This window comes from Pteronotus mesoamericanus, unplaced genomic scaffold, assembly GCF_021234165.1.
Source record: "Pteronotus mesoamericanus isolate MK-2021 breed Mesoamerican mustached bat unplaced genomic scaffold, CSHL_Meso_final contig_20, whole genome shotgun sequence".
NCBI lineage: Eukaryota > Metazoa > Chordata > Mammalia > Chiroptera > Mormoopidae > Pteronotus > Pteronotus mesoamericanus.
In genome coordinates this window covers 22,740,819-22,763,029 of record NW_026555085.1, presented here as the reverse complement: position 1 = coordinate 22,763,029, position 22,211 = coordinate 22,740,819, and the positions used below count along the sequence as shown (strand labels likewise).

At 34.5% G+C, this 22,211-nt stretch overlaps 1 protein-coding gene across 1 annotated transcript in view; it reads right to left on the bottom strand.

Moving 5' to 3' along the window:
- Nucleotides 1–22,211, bottom strand: part of FAM83B (family with sequence similarity 83 member B) — an 82,749-nt gene that overhangs the window by 6,058 nt on the left and 54,480 nt on the right. The window contains exons 3-4 of the mRNA XM_054568829.1: nt 3,745–3,909; nt 2,874–2,998 (exon numbers count right to left, since the gene is read on the bottom strand). Of these exons, the coding sequence (XP_054424804.1) occupies nt 2,874–2,998; nt 3,745–3,909 (290 nt within the window). The remainder of the gene's footprint in view (nt 1–2,873; nt 2,999–3,744; nt 3,910–22,211) is intronic.

Below are 22,211 nucleotides of genomic sequence, written 5' to 3'. Positions count from 1 at the left end.
TACTCAATTATATTAACGTTATTGACTATATTCCCTGCATTGCAAACTGCATCTGTGGCTATTCTGCAACTACTAATTTGTACTGCCTAATGCCTTCTGCTTTGTTGCCCAGCCTCTCAACCCTCTTCCCCTCTGACAGCTCTCTCTGTATCATAACTTACTACGCTATCCCCTCCAAAACAGACTGTTATACATTCATCATGAAGTTGGGAATGTAGTTGTCGATTCACATATTAAAAAGTGGTTCAAGAACTCTGAGTTTCTGGTTGGGAGTAATAAAGTGAAGTCCATGGAGTGAAAATAGTGACTAGTTGCAGCATGGATTTCTAAATGTGATGATCTTCAAGTCTGAGCAAAGATGGCACTTTAGAGCCAATAACTTCAGTGAAATGTATCTTTTGAAAGTAACTCTTATTAGTATCATAATACTTAAAGAAAAAAGCTTATGAAATTCTGTCAATCAAATTTGTGGAAAATGTTAAATATCTTCCAGATTTTCATATGACACCTTGAAATGAGGGTATCCAATACAAAATATGATTTACACACACTGATGAAAAGTATATGATTGTTTTATCTTGTCAGTGTTAGTGTAGTGTTGGGATATGGCAAAATGCTTATGTTTTGTTGATAAAACCATCATGATGACGAGTGAGCTGTCACACAATTGTGACTATGGTGAGTACAGACACCAAGCCTGCCTAGAAATGCTGAGAGCTTAAAATATGAAGACATTTTATGGAAAAGAATTTTGAAATGAAGAAGAAGGCATTTTGGACTTGCTTATGAGGAAAACAATTACAATTACAGAATGTGAGAGACAAAGGATGGTTTTAACCAAATGGAAATTAAATTTTAGCCAGTTTCTATGAAGACTGGTTCATCACTGTTCCACTAGATCCTGTTAAAATATTGTTAATAGGAGAGGTTCATGATAATTAGTGAGAGAAAACAAAAATGACAAGAGCTGACAATCATTATTTCTTAAAGAAATATATTTAAACCATACATGAAATCATAAAATAGTTGAGTTGTTAGATAAAAAGTTTTGATGAATTTTTACAATCTGTGGTCCTAGGCATTCACTGAGATGACATTAACTAGCAGACACCATTCTATAAGTCAAGTGAACTCTCAATTTTAATTAAAATTTCAATTAAAATCCATCTAAAAGTAATCTGAACTAACATATACACATATAATGAGTCTTTAAAAGGATTCATTAATTTTAAGCACTAGCAGTAACTTTTATTCTTAGTATGTTTTCCTTTAGAACTCCAAACTACATTTTCAGAAAAGGATCCCTTAGAAAAGGGAAAGTTAGCAGACAACAGTTAAAAAAAAAAAAACAGGGCCTAAAATAATAGTTAACATTAGAGGTTTTGGATGCATAACTCTAATTCTCACATCAATAACGAGGTAGTTCTACGATTACCCTTACTTCACAGAGGAGCAAGCTAAGGTGCAATCAAGTTTAGTAACTTGCCCACAGCCTTCCATTTTACATGGTGCCTCCTTCTTGTAGACTTTGTAAGTTCCTAAGGTTTCCTCTCACACTGCCCTGTTTATATCTACAGCTTTCTGGGCTTCCTCCCACAGTCTTTAATGATGCATCCACTGTGCCCTGGTGACCTAGCAGCGCACATATGCTTGCTGGTGCTTTCATCAGCCTGTTGATGTAGCCTCACTGTGTATCCCATTCAGGACTGGTGGCGGAAATTTATAACAGAATATTAGGGCAGCACTTACACTCTGGAGCCAGCAAGATCTGGACTGTGCTGCCAGGCCTGGGTTGTCTGTGGCCCTTAGCTGTGGGGTTTTAGACAAATCTCTTAAACTATTGGAACTTCAATTTTCAACATTTATAAAATATAGATGAAAACAACAGCCTTGAAGATAAGTTATAGGGACAGGGTTAAAATATGCAAAAGAGCTAAGCTAGGAGAGAGTAAATGATTGATAACGCTGTAGGTAAACACACACTAGGGTATTATGAAAAAGTCAAGAAATAGGGACTGTTGGGCCAATGTGATGAACAGGAAACCCTTGTGCACCGTTGGTGGGAATGCAGGTTGGTGCAGCCACTGTGGAAACAATATGGAGGTTCCTCAAAAAATTAAAAATGGAACTGCCTTATGACCTACTAAATTCCCCTCCTGGATATTTATCTGAAGAAAACAAAAAAACCCCACTAAGAATGATATCAGTATCCCTATGTTCACTGCAGTGTCTATTTATAATAGTCAAGATATGGAAGCAACCCAAGTGCCCATAAAAAGAAGAATGAAATCTTGCCATTTGCAATAATATGGATGGACTTGAACTCATTTTGCTAAGTGAAATAAGTCAGAGACAGTCAAACATGGTATGATCTTCCTTATATGCAGAACAACAATGAAAAAAAAAACCAAAAAGATAAATTTATAGATACAGAGCACAGACTGGTAGTTGCCAGAGGAGGAGGGAGGGATATGGGATGAATGAAATGGGTAAAATGTCAAAAGGTACAAAGTTTCAGTTATAAATAAATAAGTGCTGGAGATGTAGTGTATGTAATGTACAGTGTGGTGGCTGCAGTTAATCATACTATATTGTATATTTAAAAGTTGCTAAAAAAGCAATCTTGAAAGTCTGTATCACAAGGAAAAAAAGTTTTTTTGTAACTATATATGGTGATGAATATTAACTACTTATTGTGGTGTTCATTTAGCATTATATACAAATATTAAACCATTATACCTGAGACTAATATATATGTTGTATGTCAACTGTAACTTCATCAAAAACAAGAACTACGCAGATTACACTAAAATGTAAAACTAGTAAGTTCTATAAATGATTATTAATTTGAGAGGTAAACATAATAATCTTACCTGTAAGAACCATACATAACTTTCTGGCAGTCAATTAACAAAAATTTCTGTTCCAATTTCCCATAAAATTTGGCTCCTGTTTTTGAAAGATATTCTTGGCCTTTTACTGTCCGCACTCGAATATTCTAGAATTATACATAAATAAAACATAAAAATTAAGGCTAGAAGGAAAATATTTTAAAAAGTAAAATACATGTTAATAAAAAAACCTTAGTACTAAAATGTATACTTGAAATAATTTTTAAACACATAACCAAAAAATAGTGAAAAACAAATTTTAAAACATCACCCAAAAAAGAAATACTCTAGGAAAACAGTAATTTAAAATATGGAGATATTATTTTACATTTACACAGGATATTTTATAAATCACTTAGGATCCTATTGCAAGATCCTTTCAGGTTATAGATTCATCATGTCAAAGAAACTAAAATTAAAATGCATCAGACTTTAAAAGGTCAAATGTAACTGAAATCCCTATACCAAATGATTGTGATAAGCAATATCTGCTGAATGAAAAAAATCACTCAAGTCAATGGTTTCAAGGTTGCACATGCAAAACAGATGCATTATGACTGGTAGCCAAAGTAAACTCAGAAGCTCAAGTGTCTCACTGTCAAGAAAGGCACCAGATAAATTTGTCATGCGGATGTGTTTTCAGTTACATCTGAAAAAGTACAAAAGGAAACCTTTTGCGATCAATCATTATTCTACCTTAAATTTTATATATGTGTGTATGTATACACACACGTACATTTTTTAATTTTACTTTTGTAGTATCATAGTTTAACATGTCTTAAATTCAACTGAGACAAAAATAGTGCACAATCTATAAAAACAATACCTGAGCAAAAAAACATGGAACTCTTACCCTGAGACGTTGAACTTGACAACCCTGTTTTTCAGTCATACTTAGGAAATGATTAAATTTGGATTCATCGAGCAGAATGTATACGGACACCCCTCGAGTTGATGCCTCCACTATTTCTTTGAAAATGTCCACATCTGTAAACATATCCATCACTAAGGCAATGACCTATTAAAGGTAAGAATATCAGAAAATTTTAGATACCCAATAGGGAAAGATCTAGAACTTGGTGCTTTCAATAAAAATTGGATAAAATAGGAAACTAAATAAATACACATAAATGTATACACAAATATTTGTGTTTTCTGAAGTAGAAAATAAAAGTATTTTGAAAATAAACAAATGACTATATACAGATATGAAACACTAATTTCACACAAGCATTAAGTCAAAGGAACCTGTATTTCAGTACAATGTCAGATGACGGGAAAATCTGAATAAAGGGTTACCAGGTTGCCTACAGGGTAGGTGGAGGGGACAGGTAGGTGGCAGTGGCAATCAGTACTACAAATTTACATGAGAAACATTTTCAAGGAAAAGCAAGACTTCTGGAACTAGAATAAAAGTCTTGGTGGCCTGGGACAGAGAAAACATACCTTCTAGAAATAAAAATATAACTAAGAAAGGGCCAAGAGGAGAAAGTGTATAAAAAGATTTGACTTGAAGACCAGAAAACTAAAAATATGTACCTAAAATTAAAAAAAATTTGCAACACAACTAAGAAGGTAAAAGCAGAGAGGAATATACAAAGAACAGGCCCCTAAAATAGAGAAAGTCCAAGTTAATTGTTTGGAAAAGAACCATGACTGACTCTGAGGAGTAATGGGAGTGAAATAATCTCAAAAGGGAAAAATCATTTTATTGACCACCCACTATGTGTCAGACAGGAACGACCAAATGCCTGCCCTTTGTGCAACTTATGTTCCAGTGGGGGAAGACACCATAAGCAACTGACATAATAAATAGATAAATTATATGATAAGCTATAAGATGATAATTTTATCAGGAAAAATATTGCAGGATAAGGGGGACCATGGGCCCCTGGAAACTGAGGAGGGGTTTGAGGGTTTCAGGTCTCTGAGCAAGTGTCCTTTGAGCAACAACAGAGAAGGAACTGAGGAAGTCATGAACGTGGGTATCTTGAGGAATTACGTTCTAGGCAGAGGAAACAAGCAGTGCAAAGGCCCTTTGCCAGGAGCATGCCAGGCACATTCAAGAAATAGTAGGGGGATAGGAAAAATGAAATGAGAAAAGGAGAGCGTAATCACAATTCTGTGGAGGCATTATTGAACCTTCAGCTTTTTCTTTTCTGAATTAAATTGTAAGCTGCTATGGCTTTCACATTGAGAAAATAAAATGATCTGACTTAGATTTGAAAAGTATTGCTCTAGCGACTGTGTTAACAATAGACTAACAGGCTTTAAGGGTCAAAGCCATGGTGGAAACAGGGAGGCCCTTTAGAACTATTGGAGCAACTCAAGTGGGAAGTGCTGGTCCTGGTCCTAGTTCCCATCAGTGATAAAGAAAAAGGGTCAGATACTAGACATCTCAGAGCCAAAAGGACTTCTGGATATATTATTCATGGGATGTGAGAGAAAAAAGGAGAAATAGAGGGTGATTCTTAAACTTTTAGCCTCACCAACCTGAAGAACCGAGTTGTCCTTAACTGAAATAGTGAAGAGTTCAGCTGCATAAATTTTAGGTAGAATATTAAAAAGGCAAGTTAAGTTTGAGGTGCCTAGATATCCAAGTGGAGTGCTGAGTAGAGAAGTATAGGCCAGAGATATCAGCTGGGTGTCCATGGTGTAGAATGGCAATTAATTACAAGTCACCAAAGAGACTGGATAAATAGTAAAGACCAAAGACAGCCCTGGGACAAGAAGAGGTACAGCAAAGGAGACAGAAAACAAAGAGAAGGTAGTAATCTTGGAAGTCAAGTTAAGATAGTGTATCAAGAAGGAGTGTGTGCTCAAGGGTGTCAAACCCTACTGGTAGGCCAAAAAACGAGGATTACTGTAAAAATTCACTGGGTTTAGTAACATATAGGTTATTAATGAGTTCCACAAGTATAATTTTAGTGGAGTGGTAAAAGCAAAAGGCTTATTAAAAGAGGAATAGGAGGGAATGGGAGTAGCAGGAACAGATAACTATTTTTGAGTAATTTGGCTACAATGAAAATCAGAAAAATGGAGAGGTAGGTAAAGCTGGGTCAAGAGAAGTTGTATTTTTTTTCTTTTGTTTTAGGTGAGAGAATTAACAGCATGTCTGTATGCCAGTGAAAGGCTCTAGTGAAGAATGAAACTTAATGATGCAAGAGATGGTGGGATAAGGAAGAAGAGAATTTCTGGAACAATGTTTTGAGTAGGCAATAAAAGATAATACCTAGCAAAAGAAGTAAAGTAATTAGAGCACAGAGAATAAAGACCCATAACAGACCATTGGTACAATCAAGCTAGAAGGCCAAGTGTAAGTGTGCAGATGCCGGTAGACAAGCTGATGGGGGTGATGGTACTATGGAAGTTCAAGTCTGAATGCTTCCATTTTTTCAGTGAACTGGAAAGCAAGGTCTTCAACTGAAAAGATGGTGAGTTACAGAAGGCATGTTAAAGGTATGAACAGAGGGGCATTAAGGATTCATCTAGGGTGGTGGGAAAGGGAATAAACTATAGATATATAGTATGATTTCAGGGCAGCACCATAGCAGCTTACTCACAGGATAAAAATTTAAAATGAGACCAATAAATGTGGTTGTGAGTTACTCTCAACTTTGTTCAGCAGCAAGGGTACAGGCATGGAACAGGCAAAGAGTTTTATTTAACCAAGGATGCAGTTCTGGCCAGGAGAGTAACAAAGTGGGAGAAGGAAGAGGAATCAAGGGGTATGTAAAGTGGAGATAAAGAGAGAAAAAGAGGATATCATCAATAAGAGAGGTGTGAAAGGAGTGTAGGGTTAATGAATCTGAGTTCTTGCTGAGCCTAAAGGATGGTTAGATATTAAGGAATTGTTAATGTTTATGCTTCCTGTTATGTAATAATAAAGAAAATAAGATGTCATCATATATATATATATATGTGAATGAAACGTTTCCTTACATTTACCTCACATTAAAATAGATGAAACAAAATTGGCAATGAATTGATCATTGTTGAAGCTGGTTGATGGTACATGAGAATTCTCTTTACTATTCTTCCTACTTTTGAAAAATTCCAAAGCACAAACTTAAAGTAATATTGGATATTAGCAGATACCAGAAAGAATAAGTCAGAAATACAAGTGGTAATCAGATGGGGATATATGAAATAGGGGGTATAAGATGTGCAGTTATAGGCTCTGATATTATAAAAAATATGATTGGGATTAAATGGGTAAGAAATGTAGGACAAAATCATGGGCAGAGAGAAGGCCAATGAACTGGTCTTTAGAAGGATATCTTACATGTATATTGAAATTGCCAGGAACTGAGACAAGAATGGCATTAGAAAGAGTAATTGAGAATAAAAATCATCAAGAAATGAGAGGAAATGGAATGACCTGGAAATAGACACATGGCAACAACAGCCAGGATAATGTAATGCCTACACTGTGATAAAGGAGGGTCTGGCAGAAGTAATGTCTGCTTCGGTGTGGTTGGTAGGGTGATCATATGGGTGTAATAAAATTTATAGTTTTAATTGAACATTTCACCTAAAATGTCATATGGTATGCTTGAGTGTGATACTGTTATGTTACAGAATTACATGCTCATGATTTTTTAATGAAAGATTTTGTAATAAAAAAGAGGCATTATTTGTGCCAAGACCTGCTGTATGTTAGAAGATGAGCAAAATCATGGATAATACATTAAATCATTTTACTCTAATAAGACATAAAACAAAAACTGAACCATGCATAAATTATACAAGTTGATGGCATTCTTCAAACTACCTGTGAAACATACTTGAATTAGATTTTCTCTATGAAGAACAACTTTGATCATGTCTAGTGGCTTCTCATTATCCTCTTATTTATAAATGGTATGAGGTGCCAGAAGAAGGAAGAAGCTACTGATAACAGCCCCACTCATGTCTTGTGAGTATCCATTATAACCACAAAAATGTGAAAACCCTTCAAATCACATTCATAATTATTGAGTTTACTCTGTGTTGAGTGGTGTGATGATGTATGGATGCTGAGATGAAAAAAATGTCCATATTATATACAAATTTTACAAAATCACTCTTAGAAATATGTGTCTGCAGCAGTCTGGCACCAATTATTTTTTTTTAACTTGAATTGAATTTGTAAAATAAGGAAACATTATTATGCAACATAGTATTCTTTAAGGCATTATCAGCTTCTGATAACGGCACCATCACTTGATATGCTGAAAAATAATATAAAGTCTACAGAGAACTCAGTTGTACCAAGAGAGGTAAAATAAAATGTAGTGTTTCTTTTTAAATGAACGGTGGGTCACTTTTCTGGAAAGGAATAAATAATTATAAATGATGTATGCCAAACCTGATCAGAAGGTATTATATTCTCAGTTATCTAAATCACACTCTTAGAAATGACCACAATGGCTATATATAATTAAAGAAATATATACCTGATTAGGATAAGGCTTTTCAAAAGGTACATCAACTGATTTTATAAGTCAGTACAGAAACCAGTTATGTTAAATGGTATTCAAGAAACTACCAAGACATTGTATACCATTTAAATCCTTCTCTTGCTTCTCCATCAATCCCTGTTTTTTCTAGCTTTATAAATTGAAAAAGTAAATAAATAAACAGCCATCACCAGCATGAGACAGAAATTTTTAGAAAGATATTACAAATTGTTTTTAAGATTTGAGTGAAACTTCACATGTTTTAGGAGTTTCGGAGAATCTGACTCAAGCATGATGGTTTTCACTTATCTCTCTCAAAGCAGTCAATTCTCCTGAAGTGACCAAGACAGTGGAGGTCACACTGAATTAAAATAATATTAATACTGACAATACATTTATGATAAGTTCATGTTCATGACACAATTTAAGAACATGCAGAAAAATACCTAATCACTTGTTAAGTAATATGCTATAATAATTCAGAAAAAAACTGCTTTATACATATATGGGTGCTATGGGTGGGTATATGGTAGAGTGAAACAAACTAACAGGGTTTTGTGGAAAAGCCTTAAATAATGAATAAAGATGATTTTTAGCCATCCAAAAAGGAAGACTAACATTGAAAATAATAGTAATATTTTAATACATTTATTGGACTAACCTAAACATGAACTTATGCTTATAAATATGGAATAAATTTAGTTAGATTATAAAGGATCTTGAAACTATGACACATGCTTAGATTTCATTGAGAGAGCAATTTAAACCTTATAAAAGAAAATATCTGGTCAAAAATAGTATCTTGGGAAAATGTGTCTCATAATAATATTTCATGTTAAAAATATCCAAATTCTATTGAGTCATATTGACTGATAAAGATTATAAAGCCCTCATTTATTTATTATTTTTATTGTAATGTTCATATTTATGAATACACTGAAACACTAAAAATGATACAAGGTAGAAACTAGTTATAAAAAAGATGAAAAGTAAAGAACTGAGAAATCAATGATAGTTTTGATAGAAAATGTTCATCACAACACTGATATTAAATACATGCATTTCCTTAGAAATATGCTTCATTGCCCACAATATTTTAATTTTGAACCTTGTATTGTTTATCCCTTCGTAACTTATTAGTATCTAAAGCTATTAGTAATATGCTTCTATATGACCTACATACTCAGAAATATATAAGTATACCTTGGGTTAGTGTTCTGTAGCCAGTGAATAGTCATTATCACCCTCAAAATTGAAAAACTGAATATTATACCTTTCCTCTTCAAAATATTAAGCACTATTTGAAAGGATTCAGACTTCCTTGGTAATTGACTACACAGATACAGGAGGATTTACTTTTTCTAACAGAAGAAAAGCTAAAAAGGATTTCAAATTAAAAAATAAAATGGAGCTCTATAATAACTGTATAATAAAATTCAACAAAACTAGGAAACTTTAAGAATCGAGTAAATCAAGGGAAATGATTACTTGGGAAACATATTTCTGAGTCTGTAAAGGCTTTCAAAAGCAATGTGCTAAACGGATTTCAGGAAATAAAAGTAAAAGGTTGCTATTACAAATAAGTGCTTTTGCCCCTTATCCTTCTGCAGCCTAAGTACAAGTATCTATTTTGTGTGACATTTTATAATATATATATCTGCTATAATTTTATATATTTACTATTATTTAGCAAGTTAAATATTTACCTTATAAATTCCTTAATTTCTGCAGATAGTTAAGTATCTATTAGCATAGACTAGTCGCTATGTCAATATATCAACTGGTTTGGTCTGTTATATATAATCTTGGGGAAGTCACCAAAAGAAATCTCAGCCTTACTGACTTCTATTACATATTAAATAACACAGAGGAGATCTTGCATGTACCAAGTTCTAAAATTCTATGTTTTAATCCCAATTATCCAACAATTAGATTAAAACATACATTGTACTTAGCTTGTAAAAATCACACCAAAAACGACTTGGTGAAAGTGAAAAACAAAATTGGGTGTTGTAATAAAAGCCAATTAAGAGATGTAAAACGAAATGTTTGGGCTCTCTTACGGCTACTATATATAGTTGTAGAATTAATGTGTTTGACAACTCAGAAGGGAAATTGCATAAATTATTTCCCGTTTTTTCATTGTATTATCTGATTGGACGTAATTATACAGCACTTTACACAGGAAATGTTTGTGTAATCTCAAAATTCAAATGTTGAAACCCTAACACTCAATGTGATGATATTTGGAGGTAGGGACTTTGGCAGTGGAAAAACAAGCTCAGGACTTCCCAGCCTGAATGGCCACAGAAACAGTCCACCTCCAGAGCCTAAGAAGGAGCTCTGGACAGACTGACCATAAGAGGCTGGGAGGGAGGCAAGGAGTGAGTGCTAAAGCCGATTCTGCTCAATCAACAGACAGTTACAATACCCCTAACATTGTGCAAAACCCAACTCTCGGTGTCTTTTAAAGGGATGCTTTTTAAAATAAAGGTTCATGTTCTGTTAATACAGCACTACAAATACTAGTCTATTCTGCTGCTACAGAAGGATTAGGGTCACACTTTAGTCAAATTCTGGCAACATTTGTTAAAAGAGGAGAAAGTTAAATTTATATATTTTTTAAAAGTAATAATAAACTACTAGGAAACTATGAAGCATTCATAATTTTCAAAACATGAAGTTCATGCTATATAATACACTAATACATCAAGGTTTACAAGTATAAAGTAGTATAGGTATGTACTAGCATTACCTCACTAGGAAAAGAGCTTAGTGTGTACCAAAATGTAATATTTGTGTATGAATTTTTTACTTCATTCTTTATATTTATCATTAAAAATGTCAAACATAAAGAGAAGCTAAAAAAATACAATGAATATTTATACTCACTACTAATATTTTAAAAAAGTTTATATTTGATTTAAATTTACATAAATGTATTCAGAGGTTTGGGATCAAAATTCAGACTAAAAACTGAAATAAATGTATTTATGGCTATAATTTTTACCCAGGGTTAGGGAGAAGGCTGGGGTGAATATATAAGGCAAATTGCTGACACAGAGACTTGCTTTAGACCAAAAGCCATTCTTTAAAATAAATATTTCATATTTAATTTTTTTCTTAAATTTTTTTTTATTGTTCAAATACATCTGTCTCCATTTTCCTGCAACCACTTTCCCCTGCCCCACCCACCCCCACCACACACCCTCCACCCTTCCTCACTTTGGCTTTGTCCATGGGTCTTTTACACATGTTCCTTGACTTGACCCTTCCCCTTCTTTTCCCTGTTACCCACCTCCTTCCTTCCCTCTTGTTACAGCCAATTTGTTTTTTCTTTCAATGTTGCTGGTTATATTTTTTTGTGTTTGTTTTACTGATTAGGTTCCACTTATAGGTGAGATCATATGGTATTCGTCTTTCACGCCCTGCCTTATTTTGCTTAACATTATGCTCTCCAGTTCCATCCATGCTGTCACAAAGGGTAATAGTTCTTTCTTTCTTTCTTTCTGCTGTGTAGTGTCCCATTGTGTAAATATACAACAGTTTTGTGATCCAGTCATTTACTGATGGGCACTTAGGTTGCTTCCACCACTTGGCTATTGTAAATTGTGCTGCTATGCACATTGGGGTGCATAGGTTCTTTTGAATTGATGTTTTGGAGTTCTTAGGGTATAGTCCCAGCAGGGGAATTGCTGGGTCAAACGACAGTTCCATTTTTTGTTTTTTTGAGGAATTTCCAAACTGTTTTCCACAGTGCCTGCACCAGTCTGCATTCCCACCAACAGTGTACTAGGGTTCCCTTTCTCCACAACCTCACCAGCACCTGTTGTTTGTTGATTTGTTTATGATGGCGATTCTGACCAGTGTGAAGTGGCAATTCATTGTGGTTTCAATTTGCATTTCTCTGATGGCTAGTGATGCTGAGCATCCTTTCATATATCTCTGGGCCCTGTGTATGTCCTCCTTGGAGGAATGTCTGTTTAGGTCCTTGGTCCATTTTTTAATTGGATTGTTTGTCTTCCTGGAGTGGAGTTGTGTGAGTTCTTTATATATTTTAGAGATCAAACCTCTGTCTGACATGTCATTGGCAAATATATTTTCCCATATGGTTGGTTCCCTATTTCATTTTGCTGATATTTTCTTTAGCCATGAAGAAGCTTCTTATCTTGATGAAATTTCATTTGTTTATTCTTTCCTTTATGTTCCTTGCCCTAGGGAACATATCAGTGAAAATATTGCTGTGTGGAATATCTGAGAGTTTCCTGCCTATGTTCTCGTCTAGGACTTCTATGATGTTGTGACTTTTATTTAAGTCTTTTATCCATCTTGAGTTTATTTTTGTGTATGGTCCAAATTGGTGGTCGAATTTCAATTTTTTGCATGTAGCTGTCCAGCTCCCTGAACACCATTTATTGAAGAGGCTATTTTTACTGCATTTTAAGCTTCTGCCCCCTTTGTCAAATATTAATGGACCATAGAGACATGGGTTTACTTCTGGGCTCTCTATTCTGTTCCATTGATCTATGTGTTTGTTCTTCTAACAGTACCAGACTGTTTTGATTACAGTGGCCTTATAATATAGTTTGAGGTCAGGTATTGTGATCCCTCCTACTATGTTCCCCTTTCTCAAAATTGCTGCTATTTAGGGTCTTTTATGGTTCCATATAAGTTTTTGAAATGTTTGTTCTATATCTGTGAAATATGTCATTGGTATTTTAATAGGGATTGTATTGAATCTATAGATTGCTTTGGGTAGTACGGACATTTTTATGATGTTAATTCTTCCAAATCCATGAACACATACATATATGCTTCCATTTATTTGTGTTTTCCTTAATTACTTTCTTCAGTGCTGTGTAGTTTTCGGAGTACAGGTCTTTTACCTCCTTACGTTTATTCCTAGGTACTTTATTTTTTTTGTTGGTATAGCAAATGGGATTTTTTCCCTGATTTATCTTTCTGATATTTCATTGCTGGTGTCTAAAAATGCCTTCAACTTCTGAATATTGACTTTGTATCCCACTGTTTTGCCAAATCCACTTGTTAGGTCGAGTAGTTTTTTGGTGGAGTCTATAGGATTTTCTATGTACAATATCATGTCATCTGCAAACAATGACAGTTTCACTTCCTCCTTTCCAATTTGGATGTCTTTCATTTGTTTTTCTTGTCTGATTGCTGTGGCTAAGACTGCCAATATTATGTTGAATAGAAGTAGTGAAAGCAGATATCCTTGTCCTGTTCCTTATCTTAGTGGGAAAGCTTTTAGTTTTTGCCTGTTGAGTATGATGTTGGCTATAGGTTTTTCACATATGGCCTTTATTATGTTGAAGTATGCCCCCTTTATTCCTCCTTTGCTGAGTGTTTTTATCATAAATGGATGCGGACCTAATCAAAAGCTTTTTCTGCATCTATTGATATGATCATGTGATTTTTGTCTTTCCTTCTGTTTATGTGATCTATTACATTTATTGATTTGTAAATATAGAACTACCCTTGCATCCCTGGGATGAATCCCACTTGATCATGGTGGATGATCTTTTTAATGTATTGATGGATGTGGTCTGCCAATATTTTATTGAGGATCTTAGTGCTTTTGCTTTTCCTTACTTGGAATATTTCTTGCCATTCCCTTCTGGCTTGTGTTTCTGTTGAGAAGTCAGCTGCTAGCCATACTGGGGCTCCCTTATATGTTAGTACCTCTTTCTCTCTTGCTTCATTTAGGATTCTCTCTTTGTCTTTGTTATTTGCCATTGTAATTATGATGTGTCTTGAAGTGGGCCTCAAGGTTTCCTCTTGAATGGGACCTTCTGTGCTTCTTGGACTTGTGTGACTTTTACTCTCCTCTCATTAGGGAAGTTTTCCATCATTACTTTTTCAAACAGTCTCTCTATCCCTTCCTCATCCTCTTTTCCTTCTGGTATTTCTATTATGCAGATATTATGTTTCACATTGTCCGGTATTTCCCTAAATGCCTCTTCATTCTTTTTGAGTCTTTTTTCATTTTCTTTCTCTTCCTGGGAGGTTTTTCCTACGTTATCTTTCAGCTCACTGATTCGATCCTCTGCTTCATCTAGCCTGCTGTTGATTCCTTCTACTGTGTACTTCAATTCAGGAACTGTATTCTTCATCTCCTCTTACTGATAGTTTCTAGGTCCTTTTTCATGCTGATATAGTTTGCAGTAAGTTCCTTGTACTTTCCTGTAGTTTTTGGTAGTTCTCTCTGAGCTCACTGAGCTCATGAGTTTCCTTAGAACCGTTGTTTGGAACTCAATATCTGATAGTTTACTTGCCTTTATTTCATTTAGTTCTCTTTCTGGGGACTGCTCCTTTCCCTTCAATGTGGAGGGGGGGTGTTTCTTTGTCTTCCCATTATTTGTGAGACTCTTCTTTTTTGTTTCTGCTTCTTAAATTGATCTGTTTTGATTTCCTGACTTTCTGGTATGAACTTCTATGGTAGGAGACTGCTGTTTTTTCTTTCTGGATCTGCCTCTGATGATTTCATATGTTGATCCCGTCTGACCTTAGGCAGTCTTCGAGCCTTCCAGGCATCTAGTATCTGTGGCTGTCTCCTTTAGTTGTTAATCTAGTCACTCTGCATTCAGCGTCAGGCTTAGGCACCACAGGGAGGGGCAGAGTCCCTTCTGGGGGTAGGTCTATTGTGTCCTCTTAAGCTGTTGCCACTCAGAGGGAGTGGTCTGCTGAGCCAGATGGCTGCTGCTGTATTGAGGAGGAGTCAGCACTGGGATCCTGCCAGGTACTCTCTCCATTCTCCCCCAAAAGCCTCCATCTCCAGACTCTCCTCAAGTGTCCCTAGATCACTCTGCGCCCCATTTAGCCAGGGATCTACTATCTGTGGCTGACACTCTGTACTCAATAGTCAGGCTTAAGCACTACCGGGCCAGGGAAGAGTCCCTCCTGGTAGCGGGGCTATTTTGTACTCTCACACTTCTGTCACTCAGGGGAGTGATCTACCTGATCAAGATGGCTGCTGCAGTATGGGGGAGGAGTCAGCACTGGGATCCCTCAGGCTATTCCCACAGTTCTCTCCCCAAAACCTCCTTCCCTCAGTCTGTCCTCAGGTGTCTCTAGCTCACTCTGCCCCTACCTTTGCCGGAACCCAGGGTATGTGGCTGCAAATGAATATGCTTTGGCCCTTTAAACAGCTCTTTGCATCTCTAGCCACCTGTCTCTGGCAGAGAGCAACCCTTCTGCTTTTCATAGCTGGCTGTTATCTGTGTACTTTTGGGGCTCTGGTGCTGTAGGCTGGAGATCCCTGCTCATGGTTTAGACCCCATTCATCTCAGGGGGATCCAACTGGTCCTTTCAATATCCTTCTGGTGCTGCCACCCATGGGCACCCAGCTCACCATCTCGAGTCTCTACCACACTCCTTACCTGTCCGGTTGTGCTAAAGCTCATTATTCTGTCTGTCTGAAGTTATAAGGCTCCTCTCTCACTATTGTTCAGTTGTTTGTTCCAGGTGATTTCTACACAGTTTAGTCGTAATTCCAGATTGATCTTGGGAGGAGGTAGGTCAGTGTGACTTCCATTCACTCCTCTGCTGTCTTTAAGTCCTCATATTTAATTTCTTAATAGCATGATATCAATCTTTCAAGTTTGCATTAAAATTCTATGTACAATGGCATATTTTCACTGGTAATATTTAAAAGAAAACCTATTATGGAGAACATAATAGCGAGTGTGATTTTAAATCACTAATTTAACTAACCATAATTTTTTGCTCACAATTTTGAGCAAAACTACTCGAAATTATGAAAAGCAGCTAAAAATATAACAAAGGAGAGAATGCTATTACACTTTAAAATTTTTCTTCACTTTTAAATTTTCCCTAACCATGAGTATTCAGTAAGTTTTAAAAATTATTTTAAGTTTGGGAGAAGCAATTGGGAAGGAAATTATTAAGAATGAAACATTTTTCAAGTAACCTAATAAAAATGTTTTTTTAAAAACTAAGTAAAACCTCTATGTTAGATGAAAACATTTGATCTTTTTGAATGTGTGTTATAATTGTTGGGTTAATTAGATCTCTCTATAAATAATTCCACATAAATTGAGCATGTTTTCTCTTTTATACCTACCTTCCATTGTAGGTATAATGGGAATATATAAGATGTTCAATAAATTCTTATTGAAATGCAGTGGCTACATGGTGCCTGTTCTCAAGGAGCACATAGCTTTATGTGATTGTTTTATAGAACTAAGCACCAATGTGACACTTGCTGTTATAACATTATGACCAAGAATTAACACTTTAGTATATATGGGATAAATTAAAAGTTGAAACATCTACAAGGAGGTAGAGGAGTTAGTCAGTTTCAGTCCTAATGTAGCATAAATATGTAGGATCCCAAAGTGGATGGTCGCAGTAGGGATAAAAGCAAGGTCTAGGGGTAAAGTGGTAAATAACTGGACAAGACTCAATGGCTTGAATGCTTGAAGGACAACAAGAGGGGCTAGTCAGGAACTGTTAGGTGTCAGAGACATAAATTACATGGAGAATGCAATTCTCCATTATTATTATTATTATAATGGTGCAATAATTAATAATAAGTAATTATTATTTAATTAAATAATAATAATTATTTAATAATTAATTTATTATTATTAATTATTGGACCACTATTTTAAAAAATTTAAAATTCAAAAGTAGTATTTTATTTTTATATATAAGAAAGCCCAAAACAATTTACTAAACAATGTGCTAAAAAGTTGTGTTCTTTGTTTTTTCCATTCATTTATCCGTCCATCCATCCAGGGTCTTTTTGTTTTTGTTTTTTAAAAACGACTTGAGCATTTTTAAGCATACATGGACAGTTTGGGGGACACTAACAGAATACAATGGGAAAGAGGTGATTCAGTTGATGACATATCTCTGTGTTCAGAAAGGAACTGAATGAGCACACAAGGAAGAGTCTGCCTTATAATTAATTATGTCACACAGATGTGCTAAGATGGGAAGAAAAGAATGGATGGTAACTGGAAGAAATACTTTGGTGATGGGTAAGGCATGGTGAGAGGAAGAAAGGAAAACAAATTAGCTGATTGTCGCTGGATGCCCTTAACATACTTTTCATCATTGAAGGTCCAGTTTTTTCTGTGGATATACGGTTAGTGAGGGCTCAGGCTGTAGGCTTGGATGGGAATGAAGAAGATTCAGATCAGCGACTCTAAGCAATACAATATGAAGTTTATGGAGAATTAAAAGAGTTTTGCAGTGTTATGGTAAGACTCCATTCAAGGTTAAAAAGAATGTAATCTTGAAGTTGATATTTTAGCACATTTTAGAGGTATTTTTCAGCAATGTTCAACAACTGTAAAAAGAGATTTATGTAACAGCTAAGAAAATTTCCACATTAACTGGCTATTTAGTAATATTATTTTCCTAGGTTTGATAATTTGTTTAAAAAAAAAACAACCTTAATTTTCAGAGAATCATATTGAAACAATTACAGAAGAAATGATCCGATGCATGTGATTTTCTTGAACTTAACTGGGGATATGGAAGAAACAAAATTGACCACAAATTGATAATAATTGAAACAGGATGGTGGTATATGAGGATTCACTATATTATTCTCTCTTCTTTTATGTGTTTGAAAACTTCTATAACAAAACAAATGCTCAAGAATCTTTCTAGACTTTCATTCCATCTATCTTATTACTTTCTCTTCTTTTTTCTATTTTTAGTTTTTAAGTCATATATATTACTATTGTTGCTATTAATTCATATGTATTCATATATAAATTCATATATATGAATTCATATATATTAATATTGTTGCTATTTTTCCCTTTTATTTTTGTCCTCATTCTTTCTAAATCACTTTTTTTAGCATTTCCTCGTCTTCTACAAATGTCTGTCCCATATCTATTTGAATCTGGGATCTGCCATTTTCTAGCTGGGTGAGCTAAGAGAGGGAAATTCACCTCTTTAAGCCTCAAATTCCTCATCTATAAAATCAAGTAAATAATACCTAATTAATAGAATTTTGGGGAAAATTGAGATAATATATATCCAGCTCTCAGTGAGTGGCACATGGTAAAGAATGATAAGCATTATAAACACATGGCAAGAAGTCATTAAGTAGTTGCTACTATTAACAAAAATGTTGGTGATGACATAGCCTGAAGAATAAACATTTCATTATATTTGAGCAAAACATTACAATTCCTAACTTAAAGAAAAGATGGGTGAAGTGTTTCATATTTCTCAACCCATTAGTATTTTTATTTATATGTTGGCCTCAACCAAATATTCCAAAACAATTAAAACAACAAATACAACAAAACTGAACAAAACTTTCTATTTCTGCTTTAAGAGCCTGCATTCTTTACTTGAAAGTAAATAATTCATTTTAATGTCAACTATAAATGGTTAAATAACCTGACATAAAAATCAAATATACTTCACTGCAAAAATACCACAAATTCTATTTATTCAATAGTAATTTCTGTTTAATTAAGAAACCTAAATATAAAGGAGTTACATTAAATCGTAAAGTATTACAATAGCATTTGGTATTTATTGTGACTTGTTCCTAAGTCTTTACCCTATAGTCATATCACACATATTTAATTTCCTGTTGATTTAACTCTATTACTCCTTTTTTTCTCTTTTGGAAAATTTTCACACCAATTGCTTCTGTAAGTTGTGCCTAACTTTTCACTTTGATCCCTGAAAGTTAAAAGACAGCATACCTTTGGTGGTAGGGTGCATTATTCTAAAAGCTTAGAGATACAGGAAATAATTTTCAGTGAAATATCAAGCTAAATGGATACATTTTAGCCACATTACTTAAACTATTTCCTGAATAATCCCTTCCCCCACACACTTCAAGTTCCTTAAGTTTTTAAACACCTAATGATAATCATTTTATACAGATAAATGATATTACAAGAACTAAACAACAAATGTTTCCAGTGATGCTACAGTAGTAAGACACAGATTTCATATTTTAGTAGCAGCTATTTTATTTTCTGGTCTTCAATATTATGATAAAATCTCATTTAATTCTTCATTTTCTCTATTGGAAAATTATAGAATTTATTTACCGTATTTTGTCATGCATAATGTGCATTTTTTTGCCCAAATTTTTAAGGGTAAATAAGGATGTCTATTATACATGTGTATAACAATTACATACCATGGGTATAATAATCCTGTGCACAATGTGCACAAAAATGTGGTGGTGCATTATACACAGCAAAATACAGTACTTTCCTAAAGTAGGTTCACAGGAAGGAACTAATCAGTATTCTGAGTAAAAAGTCTATTTCTGATTATTACATATTGTACATCTGAAAACAGAGGTTTTATTAAAATTGAGATTGCTTTTATTAAAGCTGAAATAACCACATTTAGACAAACTCTTTTTATTATATTAAACCTAATTTATCTGTAAAATTAAAGACATTCTATGTCTTTATACATCAGTTGTTTGCTATTCTTTGTAAATATTATTTGAGAAATGAAATATGTTCCATATAGATATATCCTCAAGTATCAAGTTAAGCTGAACATGTAGGGAAAAGGGAAGTTAATGGTTAAAGAAAAGAAAGAGAATGAGATGAGGATAAAAATTAGAAGAAAGACTCTACAAAAATTTTCTTAGAGTAAGTAATACATTCAATTTGGTCACTATACCAAATTTTAAAAATGGCATTATAAAACTCATTTAAACTCAAAGTATTTCCAAAGGCCAAATAATGTCATCTTTTATATATAAGGGCACAAATAATATGAAAAAAGTACTTCCATTCTAACAAAATTCAAGTTGGGGTTTCAATTTGGGCAAGTAAAATATTTTTGAAAACAATTTAAAAATATGCCTGTAATTCATTTAGGTTTCTTCAGTCTTCACAGTTAGAATGAATAGGTCAAATGGGAAAATTACAGTAGACTGGGCTTAAAACATTCAGATAATCACAGCAGAAGAAAAAATTATCCAAATCACAGAAATGTAAAGTAGTTCAATAGGAAAGCTAATCCAAGCTTTTATAATTGAGCTGACCAAATGCAACCATGTCTGTTAAATGATTAGGATCCAAAGTAATTTGTCCTAGAGAGGACTGTAGAAAAGGGTTATGCAAAATACTCTTGTGATTAAAATATCTGATAAAATGTAACATTTTCTTTTTTTTACCTTTCACTTTCTTTTTTGTTTAATGAACATTTTCAATGATATATTTAGTTTTAAATTAAATTATAATTGTGGGCATTTAGAAAAGACTTCTAAAGCCACATCTGCAGATCTGCTAATTATCCAGGTAAAAGATCATCTTACTGTTTTTTTTAGACTTTATGTTTTCCCTGGTTTTTACATTAAACTCAAACTTCGTAAGTGAAATTTAGAAGTATTTCTTTCCGTTCTAGCATCTGAATCAAAAAATAAATGAACAAGTGGTCAGCAACATTCCTATGATGTAAAAAATTTTACAAAGTATTTCTCTATTATAAACATACATACTGTTTATCTGTCTGTCTTGTTACCTTTACACCCAGAGGAAAAATTTGAAAAAAAAACAGACTAAGAAAAATAGCAATAATATTTCAGCCAGGGCAATGGCATTTTCCTTTCATTTGAGAGACAGAGAGAGAGAGAGATTTGTTGTTCCACATTATTTATGCATTCAGTGGTTGATTTCTTGTATCTGCCGTGACTGGAAATCAAACCTGCAACCTTGGTGTATTAAGATGATGCTCTAACCTACTGAGAAACCCAGCCAGGGTAGGTATATGTGTATATATATTTTTAACTGAGAGATGTCATATTTATATGATATTATATGCTGTATATTTATCATTATAGAATGTCTACTCCTATTATAAAAACTATCATACCATCACGTTTAGAAAAACTAGTTCTCCAAAGCAGAGTGAAGAATATAGCCTGGACACAGAAAGACCACCTGGAAATCTGCTACAGAAACCCAGAAACCTAATTGGCAAAGGGGATCATATCCTTCTGTATTCTGGAAGGAAAAAGAATTTCCTCATGAGCTGTTAATGCTGAGAAATTTATTAAAAGACTGTTTGCAGAAGTGTGAGCATGGTTAATGGGACCAGCAAGGGAGACAGAACCCTGGCACTTAAAGCAAGGGAAAAACAAATACACAGAAAATGAACTTCTTCCTGTGTTCACTCTCTTGCTGATGCCTCTCATTGGAAACCTCCCTGGCCAGGAAGAAGGGCAGCAAGAAAGGCTAGGTGATGCAGTTCTATTGCAACAGCCTCTGAAAATGGGAAGAAGGGCAGAGAAGGGGAAAAATAGATCTGGTAGGAGTGAGAATAGAAAATAATGTGCTAAGGGATAAAGAGGAGGCCAGATTTCAAAAAAACTTAGGAAATAGGTGGCAAAAATAAAACGTGACAGTCAGTTTGATGATGGGTATATGAGGAAAATGTACTTTGGATAACTTCCGTATTCCTGGATTGGGTGAATGGGTGGTGGGTGTTATCAATGACACATAGGCAGATGGGAGTTTGAGTCTGGCTTTGGTGTGTTTCAGCCATTGATGACAGCGCTGTGGAAATCCATTACCTGCTGCTGGTTTTCAGGGTCTGGGACTCAGAAGAAAGTTCCTGGCCTCCAGTTTCATAAATTTCCACTCTATCTTTCAGACTACTTTAAAAAATTCATAGAATCTAGCGTAAATTTTTTACAATGACATTTAATGTCTATCAGAGCCTAAATAACTTTTCTTCTTAGTTTCATACATACTACATATTCTATGAGTCCAGCTTTGAAGGCCATGTAATTTCACTGTCCTTCATATCATCCTCACAGTCCCTTTTACCTAAAATCCTCATCTTCTTTCTCTATGAAAATCCAATTTATCTTTCTAGGCGAGCCTAC